The sequence below is a fragment of the Crocodylus porosus genome, unplaced genomic scaffold (genome assembly GCF_001723895.1).
Source record: "Crocodylus porosus isolate Cpor-Errol unplaced genomic scaffold, CroPor_comp1, whole genome shotgun sequence".
Taxonomy (NCBI): Eukaryota; Metazoa; Chordata; order Crocodylia; family Crocodylidae; genus Crocodylus; species Crocodylus porosus.
This window is the reverse complement of record NW_017728886.1, coordinates 49,028,799-49,043,623: the sequence shown is the minus strand read 5'-3', so window position 1 is coordinate 49,043,623 and position 14,825 is coordinate 49,028,799. Positions and strand designations below refer to the sequence as shown.

Below are 14,825 nucleotides of genomic sequence, written 5' to 3'. Positions count from 1 at the left end.
GTCCCCTCCCACAGTCCCCTCCCTCCTCCAGCCCCTCTGATCCCTTATGCACCAGCACTGGAGCCCTGGTGCTGAACATGCAATCTGGCCAGCTGTGCATTTCAGCACCAGGGTGAGGGGCCAACCATGGAGACACTCTAGCAGCCAGAGCATCTCTGTGGAGGACCCAGCCTCCTGTTGCCCTGCCCCACTTTTTTTAGTCTGGTTTTTTTTAGACTCCTTGATATCCATCTTTTCGTTCTTGCATGAGCCTCTTGCCCCGCTGCAAAGGCGTTTGAGGCGGGGCAAGAGGCACGTGCACACTTGTCTGGACGTGCCCTATGGGTCCAAGCCTATTCCCATTATAGCCATGACAAAATTCCCAGGAAATCTGTAGCAAAACTCTCAGCCATTGGAATAGGATTAAGCACAGACCGGTGGTCCTCACCTTAAAAAATAACGATATGACAGCTAAAGGTTCTGTATTCTTCTTTAGGTGTTGCTATTAACACCTGAAACAGTGTAAGAAATGTAGCAATTTGCTTTGCTTTTAGGAATAGGGTGGTGCTATCTTCACCCTAACACAGTATTGTACTTGTACATTATATTGGTCTTAATCTCTGGTATCTTTTTCTTGGTACTTTGCTTCCCTGGAAGTTCAGAATAAACTTTCTTTAAAGGTTAGTTCACCCGCCATCTGTTTTGCAGCCAAAAATAAATATTTATTTTCTGGGAGTTGAAAGAGAATTTTAAGACTAGACTGTTTTCTGCAGATTATTGGGAAATACAAAGAATCGCAAATACATTTTAAAATCTCTACAATTACAATGGAGACTCTCACATAAATGCTGTGAAAGTGCTGTCTGATTCCTGAGTTCAAATATGAAGTGAACAGAATACATAACAAATGAGGACACTTCCTGCTATAAGCACAGCTATGTTTCTGTAATCAGCTCCTAACATGCTCATCAGCGTGTTAAAACAAATGTGGCTGAGATGAGTCAATAAGCAGTAGCATGCTCATGAAAAAAACACATTTTTGCTTACACATCACATTGACCAATCATGCTTGGATCACTGCATTCTGGGGAAATTTGGGAAACTGCATGATGCTGCCTCAGCAGGGCAGGACATAGAAAGGATGTGCATAAAGAGCAGCTTCAACACTACTGGGACCACGTTTTCTGTAGCTTTGAGTTGGTGAGGCATGTTCTTAAAATTCCTTGTGCTGGGTGGAATGGGAGTGGAACCCCTTGTGTATGCAATAAGTTCATACTACAGAACCTACAAAATTTGCAGTTCCCTTGCATGTTAATTGAATGAATACAGATCTGCCCCAAATTATCCCTAAGCCTAGACTGTGTTTTACCTGCATTCCTAAAACATGCTCTTTTATATCACAAGATCTCCCTCCCTCTCTTCCCTCTCCTGCTCCCCAAACAAACCTCGGTTTGGCATTTGTCACCTTTTTTTGATGGATGTGGTTACAGAACTATTCAATTAGCTCCTTTTGTAGATAATTAAAAAAAATTATCCCTAGTACTGTAAAATGACTTTTGGCAATTCAGCATCAATATGTCTTTTGTTTAAGTGGCAGGAATATTGTCTGCTGTTTTATTTACAAGAAGGATGCAAAGATAAATAGGGTTGCCTTAACTATAATATTGTTTATTCAACTACTTATGCAATATAAAAGTGTCAGAGACAGTGTGATATAATGTGAATAATTCACATCAGAATATTTACCAGATTTACATAGAATGTTATGCAATATATGCAAATATCCTTTTATCTTTGTTTCAGCCAATGTAGTACAGGAACTCCTAATTAATTCACTCTTATGGCACTCTAGTATTACTTAGTGAAATCTTGACTAAGACCTCCTAGATGTGATAAAGTAAATAGAATTATTCTCTCTCATTTAATGGGACTTTTTTTTTAAAAGGGCATCTGCCTTTACATGCATCCAAAAACAGTTTTGCATATATAACACATGGTCAATCATCTGTCTTATTTTACAGATTTTTACATTCATATACAATGTTTCTCCATGTGACTTTGAAGTTTTTGTCATACAGGGTAGGAAATGCATCTCTAAAGGTGAGCTTTGGATCACTGAAAATGCATATCATGCCAGAATAATATGCAATTAAAAATGAACATGCCTGTTGAAATAAGGGAGTTCACCCAGAAATTGCTTTCAAAAGAAAACTACAGTTTACTACTACTACTGCTAGCAAAAAAATTTCATAATTTTAGAAACATATTTGAGATTTTCTTCTACTTTAAAAAAAAGTGTAATTTCAGTTTTATTTCTTTGTCAATGAGAAGACAGTGTCAAACCAAGGCCTCCTGGTGGTTTGTTTTCATATACTGTGAGACAAGTTAGGTGTTTGCCTTGGAGTATTAGCTTCAAACAAGCTATGTTACATTTACATTGGCTATGATAGCAATGCTTCTATATTTAAACTACTGTTGAGTCCCCACTTCTCTTCCATCCTCCTGTCCCACAGATCAAAAACAAAAGATTGCTACCCTGAGCTTTCATGGATACTTGGTTCCAGTGAGTATACAACAGAGAGGTAGCTGACAATATCCTGGGCATACAACATAAACCACTATGTGGGATCAAATGTGGCATAGCTAGTGAATAAATGATATAATTATTGTTAAAATTATTAATCTGTGAGAGATCAAAAAGGGTCCCCAAAGCCAGTTATTCTGTCTTAGACAAATATGCATTACAACAATTTTAAATGTAGGTTTTCAAAACTTGTAAGTTTTCACTTACTGCTTCTTACTGTTGAAAATAGTGTTAACCCCATACTTTTTCAAATAGGTATGTGTAAATTGCAGTCAGTGATTTATGGCAAATACCTGTAATTTCCTACTTACTCTGACTCCTTTTGAAAATGTTCATGACAGCTCAAATTTACAGTCATCAAAGTCAAGTCATAGAGTGTAGCCCTTATTTTTCACTCACTTAAAATATTGGGTTTTTTTACAACACATTACAAATGCAATCCTCTGCATGAAGAGGAAGTTGACTTTCAGGCATCTTTGGGCTTTAGTGGTCTTGTTGTGGCCAGTAGACTTCATCATGAGAGCCTGACTCACTGAGAAGATTCAAGAGGGTATGCAGGTAATACTAGGAAGAAAGAACAAAGAATACCCTTTCTGTACTCCCTTTGAATCCAAGAACAAGTTTAGTGATGGTGTGGTCTCTTGGATAGATTAGAGCAGACTTAGTGGGTGCCTATACATGTGCAGCAAAGCTGCTCTGATATGCTGTAATGACAGCGTGTTGGAGCAGACTTAATTTATCATTGCTAGTTATACATACATACTGTATAATATACATCTATTTAGTGACCACATTTCCTGTAATTACCACACTCCAAGATCCCAGTGTCTTGTGTATCAGCATCCCCACACTGAAAAATGGTGGTGGGGGCACTTTAAGTAAAGTTCATTCAACAAGGTTTAGTTAAAATGCCCCCATTGTCATTTTTCAGTGCAGGGACACTGATACATGAGGTGCTTTAAGAGAAAAAACTGGAACTTTATACACATGTTCCAGGGGTGGAGGTACTTTTAATTAAAGCTGCTCTAATTAAGGTGCCCCCCACTCCAGGAGTATGTGTATAAATGCCAGGTTTTTCTCTTAACTGTGCTATCTGCCAGTAACACCTCCCTACCCCAGGGATTATTTCAGGTCTTGTTTAGCACCCTAGTTAAGAAGTCTTCTAGATACCCTCTTTGCTGGCTGCCAGGACAGGTTTGGCATAGCAGCAACGATGTGCACCGTTTGAAAAGCCTTTAGCTAAGGGGCACTCCTCAGCTGCTGGATCCAACACTTATGTCTGAGTCATCAAACAGTCATTCTGACTTGAAAAAATGGATGCTTGGCACAACATTTCAAGTCATTTCATTACCATACTCAACTGTTTTTTCTTCTCTGAAAAGTGTTATTAGATGTATGAGTAAAAAGTGGTGTATAATGCGTGAATTATTATTTTATACAAGGTAATAGAAGAAAAAAAATTCTATCCCTTATCCAGTTTCTTCAGAACGCAATTTCCATAGTAAACAACATCTTATCTTTAGATATGCTGGGGCATTAAACTTACATAGGATCCAGCCAGCCACTGTTAAGACCTAACAAAGTTATAAATGAAATGTTCTTTCTAAAGCAATCTAATGGTTGTTTCCTATAAACAGCATGGTCATGTAGGTACTTAAATATCTACTTTAAATGGATTCCCAATCATGGAGCACTCTATTATTCTCTTTTCTTTATTATTTACCCAATAGTGTTTATCCTATACTTATTTCAGTGAGAACTGCATTATTTTTCAGTCTATTTATTATACATAATTATACATACATATAATATATATTTATTTAGTGGCCACATTTCCTGTTAAATATTTCCTGAAACACATCCTTACTGTAGAACCATAGCAAAATAGGGTTAGAAGGGATCTAAGAAGGTTACCTAGTCCAACCCCTTGTGTAAACCATTCAGGTCAAGTGATTGTCTAACCTGCATTTAAAAACTCCCTCTGGAGATCCCACAGCCCCTATAGATATTATGCATTTACTGTAATTACCAGTATTTTCAGTGAATTTAATCATAAGTATCAAATACATGACCATTACATGAAAAAAGAACATCCATTAAGTGAATAAGGGAGATTTTAGTAAAAGATGCAGAAAAAAAGATTAGATTTGCCATCTTTCCTGAGAGCATCTCTTTGACCTGATGATCTTAAACATATTCCAAACATCTTCTCTAAAGTAGTTCTGCTCATCAGTTCTTATAACAATGATTGATCACCAGCAATCCATTTATAAAATTGCATGATACCTTAGAGCAAAAGTAGAATAGTGCAGTTCAGCAAATAGGCTACAGTACATCAGTAAGTTATCTGTTTGCTCCTCTCATGGTTCTTTTACCCCGGGAGAATTTCATTGTCATAAACAACGTTTTTTTTAATCCAGTACAGGACAATAATGGAGTTTATGTGAAGGATGCAAGCATATTTTACAGTCAAGCCCATTTGAAGAGCTAGGAATGAATGTAAATGCCTAGTAATTACTCTTTGCATAATGTGCTTTTGAAATATTTTTCTTTTGGCTGAGGCTTATTGTCGGTGCTAAACCCACCCATTAGAACAAGAACAGAGTTTATATTAAAAAAGAAAGGCAAGCTCTTTCTTGAAATTATTATAGATATAGTTGGGGTCAGAACCTGAATTACAATGAACATCATAAACAGATTATCACATACCAGGCCAGAGCCCTAACGGTTCACTTACTTTGGAAATTTTCTGCTTTGCAGGAATCTTAGTTGCATTAGATTTCTTTTGGTGGGGTGGGAGGAGGGACAGGGGGAAGTAGAGCTGCCAGAGGGTCAAAACACTTGCTGCGGAACCAGTGTTCATGAAGGCCACAGAACTGTATTTTTTCAAGAATATACCATAGAACAATTAGATTTACAAAGTATATATTAATATCAAAATGTGCAATGATTAATAGCATCTGGAAGGAGCTCTCCTCTCATGCAACATAGCAAGTTTGGAGCTTCCAGCACATAAATTTCTGTTAGGTCTCAAAATAAAGGACTCAATTCACCTTAGTTTCCAGAACATCTAAACTTAGGATTCCTTTCCTCAGAAGAGTTTCCAGACTTCATATTATCTACTAGTGCTATCAACTAATGGCCATGATGCTTGGAAGTGTAAACCTTTTGCCGGGCCCTGGCTGGTAGTACAAGGGGTAAGTTAAAGTTTGGGGGTTGTGATTTGAACCCCCCCTGAGAAATCTGGGAAAAATATCTTTCACTGGGAGTCCTAAAATAATTTCCCCACTCACAAGAAATGTATTATCAAACAGAAAATAAAAGTTAATGAAAGGGAAAGGAGAGCAATGAAACCATGTCAAACACCACAACAGTCGAACATCCCAGCTATTAAAACATCCCAAATATCAAACACACCTATTTTTAAGTAATTCAACTAATAAAACACTAGGCCTGTGCAAAGCAGCTGGTATTCGTTTTCAATATGGCCAATTCAGGGGACAGAGATTTGATTCGGTGATTCGAATCACTGTCCAGAGACTCAGCTCCTACCAAATCTCTGAATCAGCCAGGCCCATGCCCCCAAGCCTGGCAATGGCTGCCCTGCCCACCCCAGCTCCTGACTCTTTGGGGAAAAAAAGCCCTGGATCAGCAGGTGCTGCCAGGCAGGGGGCGATCCCCACAGCCCCACACTGCATGGGGGGCTCTGTGTGAGCCCCTGACAACCCCTCTCACTCCCCCAGCCCCCTCCATGGATGTCCCACCTGGGCCAGCTCCTGCCCTTTAAGAAACAAAAAAAAATGAGAAAAGCCCTGCACTTAGCATTCCTGCAGGCAGGGAGTGATCCCAGGTGCCCTGCACCACACTGGGGGCGCTGCACAAGCCCCCTGAAGCCCCAAGGTCGCTGCAAGAGCCGTGAGTCCCGGGGATTTTCTCTTCTTTTTTTCTTAAAGGGCTGGAGCTGGCCTGTGTGGGGCACCCATGGGGAGGGCTGGGGGAGCCAGGGGGCTCGTGGCAGAGTCCCCCATGCAGCATGGGGCAGTGGCAAGCAGCAGGGATCAACCCCCCCCACCCAGCAGCACCTGGTGAGCACCGGGGCTTTTCTTTAAAGCACTGGGAGCTGGGGTGGGTGGGGAAACCCTGGAGGGGAGGGGCTGGGAGAGTGGGCGGGGGTCAGCAGGGCTGGCAGTGGTTCCTCTTTGGTCCCCTCCCCCAGCCACCTCTCCCCTTCCCCTAGTACTTACCAGCTCTAAGTCTGGCTGCAGCTCCCTGCTGCAGCCACTGAGGACTGCCTGAATCATTAAAGCTCTCCGAATCTTTTGGAGAGCTTTGAATCAATTCAGACCTTTAAATTGATCCCCTGATTCAATTCAGATTTAGAGATTCGGCCACAGAATTGGGACGAATCTCCTCTGAATGGAATTGCCACCCGAAGCATCACACAGCCGTATAAAACGCCCTTGGTCTTTCAGTTTCAGTCCTTATCTGAAACTCCCCTACCCCCAGAAGTTGCTACTTAACCCAGTCCAGGAGGGAGGGAATTTCCCTTAAGAGATCATGTTGCTGGCTACTATCCCAGGGTTGCCCTGAGATGCCTGTTGGCATTACCACCACTCTGAGCCAAAGATTGCTACCTGCTGCTGCTCAGGGTCTTCACCACCTCTCAGGAAGCACCACTCAGAGGCACCCCTCTGAGGTTACACTGCCTGAAGATGCTGCAGCTCCTTGTCAGGTTGTCAGAGCAACCTTACATTTTCAGGTCCTCATTTGTCCTGCAGCAGCTCAAGTAGGTCCATTTGTTCATATCCCAAGCTGCTTGGTTTGATCTTAAACCGAATAATATAGTCCTAGAACCCTAGCATATAATTAAAACTTATAGTTCCCTTTTTTTTATCTGCAGGAAAATGTGTTGTGTTATATAGGATGGTGCATTACACCTTCTGAACCCCCTTTTTCAAAATCCTAGATGTGCCCATGAACAGGCTCATAACCTTTTGAACTGGCATGCCAGATGAAATTATGCAAATTTTAGAGCACATAATAGAACAGAGTTCTTTTATCACAGCATGCGACCAGACATATATATAAGCAGAGTTGCACAATTAACTAGCACCCATTTTGTCCTCAGTCACTAAGTAAACAAGTAGACATTAATCCAGCTGAATGGTAAAAGTATTGCTAATTTTTGCTATATTATGACAAGGTGTGTGATATTTGGTGGCTTTTTTCTTAAAGCTTTTCAACTTTTAAAACTGCAGACAAAATTAATTAATACTAAAAAAGAAAGTTTAAGGAACTCACAGTGGTAGAGGAAAGCGTCTATGTGGAAGCTCAAAAGATTTATAAACCAGTGAACAAATTTAATAGAATGCCAAACTAGTATTTTTAAGTCTTGGCATCTCTGGGGGCCTGATCCATGATTTTTATTATGAGATTTCTTTTTCTCCCCTCGCACTGAAAATACAATTTGCTACTTTTTACCTTCAGGAATAATTCATTTAGCATATTGGTGAGTACATATGTACTGTGGATATTGCTGCTGTTAATTTTAAGTGAAAGGCACTCAGAAACTGGTGGTAGATGTCACAGTCAAACTGATGCTAGCCAGATTGATACTCCTAAGTAAAAATTCATCATTTCACCCCAAAAAAATGTGAAGTTTGCTCTAGTGCTTATTTAGAGACTTAGGAAGATTCATGTAGATGAACATGTAATTAACAAAAATTATTAATTTGTATGGACCTTTCAGAAATGGTGGCCCACAAGGCTAAATATTTAAAGGTGAAAATGATGAAGGACACATTCTGGTACTTAATGTATGTGAACAGGCCCTTTCGGTTGTCACCTGCTGGATAAAGTTGTATCTTTTCAGCGTTCTCATCATTTTTATTGCTCCTCTTTAGACTCTTCTCATGTTGTCTGCATCATTCCTAGAATGCAGTGCCCAAAACTTGCACTGTATTTGCATGACACTTTACTTTGAGAAGCCTTAAATCTTATTCATCCAGGGCTGAATATATTGGAAAAATCACTTTCCAGAGTCTAAATTTGTATTAGCAAGCAAAAACAAAAGCTAATGCAATTAGTTTTTTATGAATTTTAAATTATCTTAAAACTGGACAAGGTTGTGTTTCTGTGGTTGGGTTTTCTTAATATTCTTCTTTGTTGTGCCCTTATGTTTCAATCCTTATCCTACAACAAATGTTGTAACACTATTAAAGCACTGGCATACTCATAGACACAGCACCATTACAAAATGCAGTTAATATTATGGAGCAAGATTATACTATTCCACAGACAAATGCAAAGCTAATTTATCACTTTCACATACAGCACTTCAAGCACACTCTCTGTTTACCTTCCTGCAGTTTCTTTACAGCCTTAGCTCTTTGATTGGTTAGCATTTTAATTACTTATGAACAAGTTGGTTAATTGGACTGACAATGCTTAACTATTACAAACAGTTTTTAGATATGGTGCATTGTCTCTTGAATACTCGATAATTCTGGATCTTGTAGGAAGGCCAAAGTACATACTGTTTATTTGGAGCAGTGTAGCAAAGATCTGATCTTTAAAAGAAAGTCTCTTAATTGGACACGCATGATATACACAAGGTGCAGTGATGTGATAAGACAGGAGTTTGCCATCTGCAAGGTGAATATATTAGTTCTTTATGTTCCGTCATGATTATATTGCTATCCTTCCATTAGCTGATGATTTTATGCAGTTCTTATTCCTTTCTTTTAAACTTGGTTGGTGTTCTTAAGTAGAACTCCATGCAATTTTCTGGAGAAGTGCAATTTCTTTGTACTCTACATAAATGCATTTTTAATAAAATAAACACAAGCATGTCATTTACGGAAGGCTGGTTAGAGATAAACTAGGGTAATCTAGCTGAAATGGGGACTGAAATGTATTTGTACTTAATATACATTTATTTTTCTGGGTATCTAGCTAAAGCTTGGAAACTCTAAATCAGACTTAATCTGCAATAAACAGCACAGAAGTTTTCATGTGCTGAATCTGTCTCTGCCAGCTGGCATTGCTATCAAGTATATAATGCTCAGGGTTTTAGAATCCACAGACAAACTGTTCAACTGTACTGTCTCTTCTGTATACTGTAATCAAGTATCTATTCAACAATAAACTAGCAAGGAATACAGATGCAAAAGGCCAAGATCCTATTCCGCCTATTAGATGTCTAAGCCCACACTAACACATGGCCAAAAAATACATATCATTCCTCAGGAGAACAATCTTGCTCAGAGCTGCAGAAGGTCATAGCTTGCTCATTCTAATTATGGTCAACCTTATACATCTCCAAAGCATGCAGGGAGTCACTAACAGCCAGGCAGTAGGAAATGGTACGCATGTCTGGAGGAGAGGGGAGTGCAGGGCTGCCCAATACCTACTTCCATCATCTTAGGGTAGGAGGGAAAAGGAAGGCATCCCACTGACCTTATGCCCAATTATCTAGTGGCTAGGACAGTTGCTCAGAAGTTGGAAGGTTAAAGTCCCCCCCCCCCCAAAGGATCTGAACTCACATCTCCTACTTCTGAGGAAAGTGCTCTAACTACTAGGCTATGGGCTAGGGAGTGGAATGGTACATGGAGGATAACACTATGTTCATTCAATTTTTAGCATGGGTTTCTTTATTCAAGTCACATTTTAATGGAAGCATAATCTTGAATTTATTTTGGTTTACCAAGAGATCTATGGGGGAAAAAAAGGTGTCTTGCTAAAATCTCTGAAAAAAAGTTTGTTTACTTCATGAATAGAATGGTATAAAACATTTAGGTTTTGTATTTCTACATGTTCTTTCATTATTGTTTCAGAAGTGCAGTTTTGGCAGTCAGAAATGACATCTTTTTAGCTTGTACAAAATTTGACAAAACTCAGGAAAATAAAATGCAACTGTGTCCAGAGGAAATTTGTCAATATCTCTCTCACCCATGTAACCTGAGTATTATTAATTCACACTGCCAAATGTCAGCTCTTTTAAACCACAGAAAGAGTTTACATTGTAAATTTTCAAATCCATCCCATTCTATGGATTTTTTATCAATAAAAAAGATAGGGGGTGGGGCATTGTTTTCCTACAAGATCTGTTTTCTCTCTTAATTCTGTTTTTCCTATGAATAGCCATAAGCTAGTAAGAAATCATGTCTGATATATGTATTTCACCATATATTGGTGTCTGGCTACCATTCGTGATGAGTAATTCAGAATGAATATGTAATTAATCCATATATTTTTAGTATGTTAGGGAGGAAATAAAATGAAGAAATAGGTTTTCCCCCACCTGAAGTTACTGATGCTTTCTCAAGTCTGCTATATCTTTGTTATGTTTTTGGGCACAGTTTAGATAAAATGAGTGTGTGAAGCCAGGTGCAAAAAGAGAAAAACTAAAACCATAATTTGCCCCAAAAAACTGCCCCAAAAAATTAAAACCATAATTTATCTATAGCTGAAAGCTATAGAGAAGATTTTCCTTCATTATGCTGGCCAAACAGGACTTGAAGAAACCACCTGAAGTTACTGATGCTTTCTCAAGTCTGCTATATCTTTGTTATGTTTTTGGGCACAGTTTAGATAAAATGAGTGTGTGAAGCCAGGTACAAAAAGAGAAAAACTAAAACCATAATTTGCCCCAAAAAACTGCCCCAAAAAATTAAAACCATAATTTATCTATAGCTGAAAGCTATAGAGAAGATTTTCCTTCATTATGCTGGCCAAACAGGACTTGAAGAAACAATCTGCATAATTTCTTAATTTTATTGTGACCAATGCCTAATGAGTTCTACCAGTGCAAATATTTTATTTACTCAACATTTAAAGAAAAAATAGTAAAATTGTAAGAAGACCAGAAAATTGATTAATAATACTGTGATTATTTTGTGCTGAGTCTTTCTGAGATTAATATTCTTTCCCACAAGTCGTGTTGAGGTCTTAGCTCGACAGGACTACTGGGAAACACCGAGCTTTTGTTTCCTGAGCCTTGTAGCTGCATCTTGATTTCAATAATGACACAGTAATTAAATTTAAAATGTTATATCGGCTTTTATTATGTTTTCTAGGTCCATGGGGTAGGTGTATGGGAGATGAATGTGGTCCAGGTGGTATCCAAACGCGAGCAGTGTGGTGTGCCCATGTGGAAGGATGGACAACCCTACCCACGAACTGTAAACAGATTGAGAGGCCTGAGAACCAACAGAACTGTTTCAGGGTTTGTGATTGGCACAAAGAACTGTATGACTGGCAGCTGGGCAGCTGGAATCAATGCCGGCCAGTTATTTCAAGGAACATTGAAAAACCTGTAGAATGCATCAAAGGAGAAGAAGGAATCCAGATGAGAAATGTAACTTGCATACAGAAAGCAAACGGGGCCTCAGCTGAGGATGTCATATGTGACTACTTTGAGCCCAAACCTCGCCAAGAGCAGGCATGTCTCATCCCTTGTCGTCAGGACTGCATCATGGCAGAATTCTCCCCCTGGTCAGAGTGCTCCAAGACCTGCGGCAATGGGCTTCAACACAGAGCTCGTCACATTGTTGCTCCAGCTCGGTTTGGTGGCTCTGCCTGTCCTAACCTGACTGAATTTCAGATCTGTCAGTCTAGCCCATGTGCTACTGAAGAAAGCATGTATAGCCTCAATGTGGGACCCTGGAGCGCATGTTCTATGCCCCAGTCAAGACATACAAGACAAGCAAGGAAACGGGGAAAGACCAAAGAAAAAGAGAAGGACAGAGAAAAAGGAGTACGGGATCCTGAGGCTCGTGAGCTTATTAAGAAAAAGAGAAATCGAAATAGACAAAACAGACAGGAGAACAAATATTGGGACATACAGATTGGGTATCAAACCAGGCAGGTTACATGTACTCACAGGAATGGGAAAGCAGCAGATTTGAGGTAATCACTGTTTATTTATCTGAACATCTGTGTCTGTCTGTGAAGTTAGACCTTTAAGTAATCTGTATGTAATTTCCTAGTAGCTGTATTCCCATCTTGATATTAGCACAGCATGATCTGTTTCCACTTATAGCTCACCTTGTCAAGTTTAAAAAGCTCCATAAGAAATTTTAAAAAGCTTAATACATGCAGTTGATCATACCTTATTAAGCATTTATATACTAGGTAGCCTTTGTTAATCTAGCTAGTTTTCCCAGAAGTTTTACTGAAGTCCTGAAATTATTCATCAAATATCTCCTCTTTCTCTGGAGTTTTGGAACAGTTTTCTGTATCAAGTGAAGTATGCTTGAGAATTGATGATATCCACCTTATCGGGTTTAAAGTTTTGGGATCCAGTAGGAATGAAGGGAGAAGGGTGAGACACGCATTTAAAATCTACATAAAAAGGCAAGATATATCCTAGAATTTTTTTCTTATACAATGTGTTTGACATACTTTTAACCCTTTCATGATCAGTTTCTGTTACTACAGTTTTGTTGTTCCCTACAGTGGAACTCCTGGAAAGATAACAATATCAAAACTGTGTACTTTGCTACCATGTATCTTGACTTTTTCTCTTCCTTCATTACCCTGTGATATTCTCTCCTTCCCATGTTATGGTCTTTTTCTAAGAGAAGTAGTGTCAATAATAGTTATAGTCAACCCTTGGTTTTAATGGCCCCTTCCTATCAGATATTCTCTTTCAGAGGATCATAGGAAAGAAGGGCTGGAAGGGACCTCATGAGGCTATCCAAGTCTAGCCCACTGTTCAAGCTGGGATCACCCCTGACTAAACCAAACCAGCCAAGTATCTGCCTATCCTGTTCTCGACAGCTTCCAAGGATGGGGATTCTACAACGTCTCTTGGTAGCCTGTTCTAATGCTGGACCACCCTCATAGTTCAAATGTTCTTTCTAATCTCCAACCTAAATTTCCTCTCCTGCAGCTTGAGGAAAGCTCCTAATCTTGTCCCTTCTGGCTACAAAGAGAAGTTTATTGATCTCCAGTTCCCTTTTTATAATCACCATTCAGGTATTTGATGTTAGTAATTAAATCCTAATTCTCTCAGCCTTTCTTCATCAGTCATGCTTCCCAGGCTTCTAATCATTTTTGTCACACTCTCCTGGACTGTAGTCGAGCCTCCTTCTGAATGGCATGACCTGCACTGCATGTCCCTTAGAGAGCTTCCTACCTTCGTGGGACACTTATCTGCCATGACTTGATGGTAATTGTGGTAATTGTTGTCCCAGAGGAGAAGGAAGACACCACCATAAGGGCCACTCTCTCACAAGCAACAGATCACTATGGCCTCTGGCAAGACCCTCTAGGGTCTATAATGGAGGATCCTACACCCCTGCCACAGGCCTCCGCAGTCTATATGCTGATTCCCACTGTTAGGGCTTCACAGCTGGGAGTGAGGCACCATATCTATGTGAATGGCTACTGGGAATTCTTGTAAATCTGTTCTCCACAAGGATAAAGAAATATGGGCAGGTATACTGCCCCTAACCCTCTGTGACCAACTCTCCAGTGGAGGGTCTCCTTTTCCACTACTTCTGGTGTCCCTTTAGGGTCTCCTTGGGGCTCTCCCAGCCTATAAGAGCCAGCTTTCATAGATTCATAGATGCTAGGGTCGGAACGGATCTCAAAAGATCATTGAGTCTGACCCCTTGCCTAGGCAGGAAAGAGTGCCAGGGTCAGATGACCCCAGCCAGATGCCCATCCCGCCTTCTCTTAAAGATCCCCAGGGTAGGGGAGAGCAGCACCTCCCTTAGAAGCCCATTCTAAATTTTTCCCACCCTTACCATGAAGCAGTTTTTCCTGATATCAGAGATGTGAACAGAACATCTCTGATCCCTTGCTGTGTCCCCCTAATGAATTTGTAGGTGGCCACAAGATCACCTCTCAGCCTTATCTTGTCGAGGCTGAAGAGGTCCAGGTCCCCCAGTCTCTCCTCATAGGACTTGTCCTGTAAGCCCCTGACCCTCCTCTGGACCCTCTCAAGTGGCCCTCCTTTGGACCCTCTCAAGTCTATCAACATCCTTCTTGAAGTACAGTGCTCAAAACTGGATGTGGTACTTCAACTGTGGTCTGACCAATGCTGCATAGAGGGGAAGTATCACCTCCTTGATTCTGCGTGTCCTGCATCTGCTGATGCATGATAAAATGCGGTTAGCTTTGCTGACAATTTTGTCACACTGACAACACATGTTCGTCTTGGAATCCACTCTGAGATCCGTTTCTGCTTCTGTGCTGCTGAGAGGGTCACTTCCCAGCCAGTAGGTGTGCTGGAAATTTTTGTGCCCTAGATTCA

At 40.2% G+C, this 14,825-nt stretch overlaps 1 protein-coding gene across 3 annotated transcripts in view; it reads left to right on the top strand.

Annotated features, from left to right (window-relative positions):
• The window catches only part of THSD7A (thrombospondin type 1 domain containing 7A), a 519,106-nt gene that overhangs the window by 291,059 nt on the left and 213,222 nt on the right, over positions 1–14,825 (top strand). For all 3 annotated transcript variants that reach the window (XM_019533950.1, XM_019533945.1, XM_019533947.1), the window contains one exon: positions 11,641–12,472. In XM_019533950.1, coding sequence (XP_019389495.1) covers positions 11,641–12,472 — 832 coding nt within the window. The remainder of the gene's footprint in view (positions 1–11,640; positions 12,473–14,825) is intronic.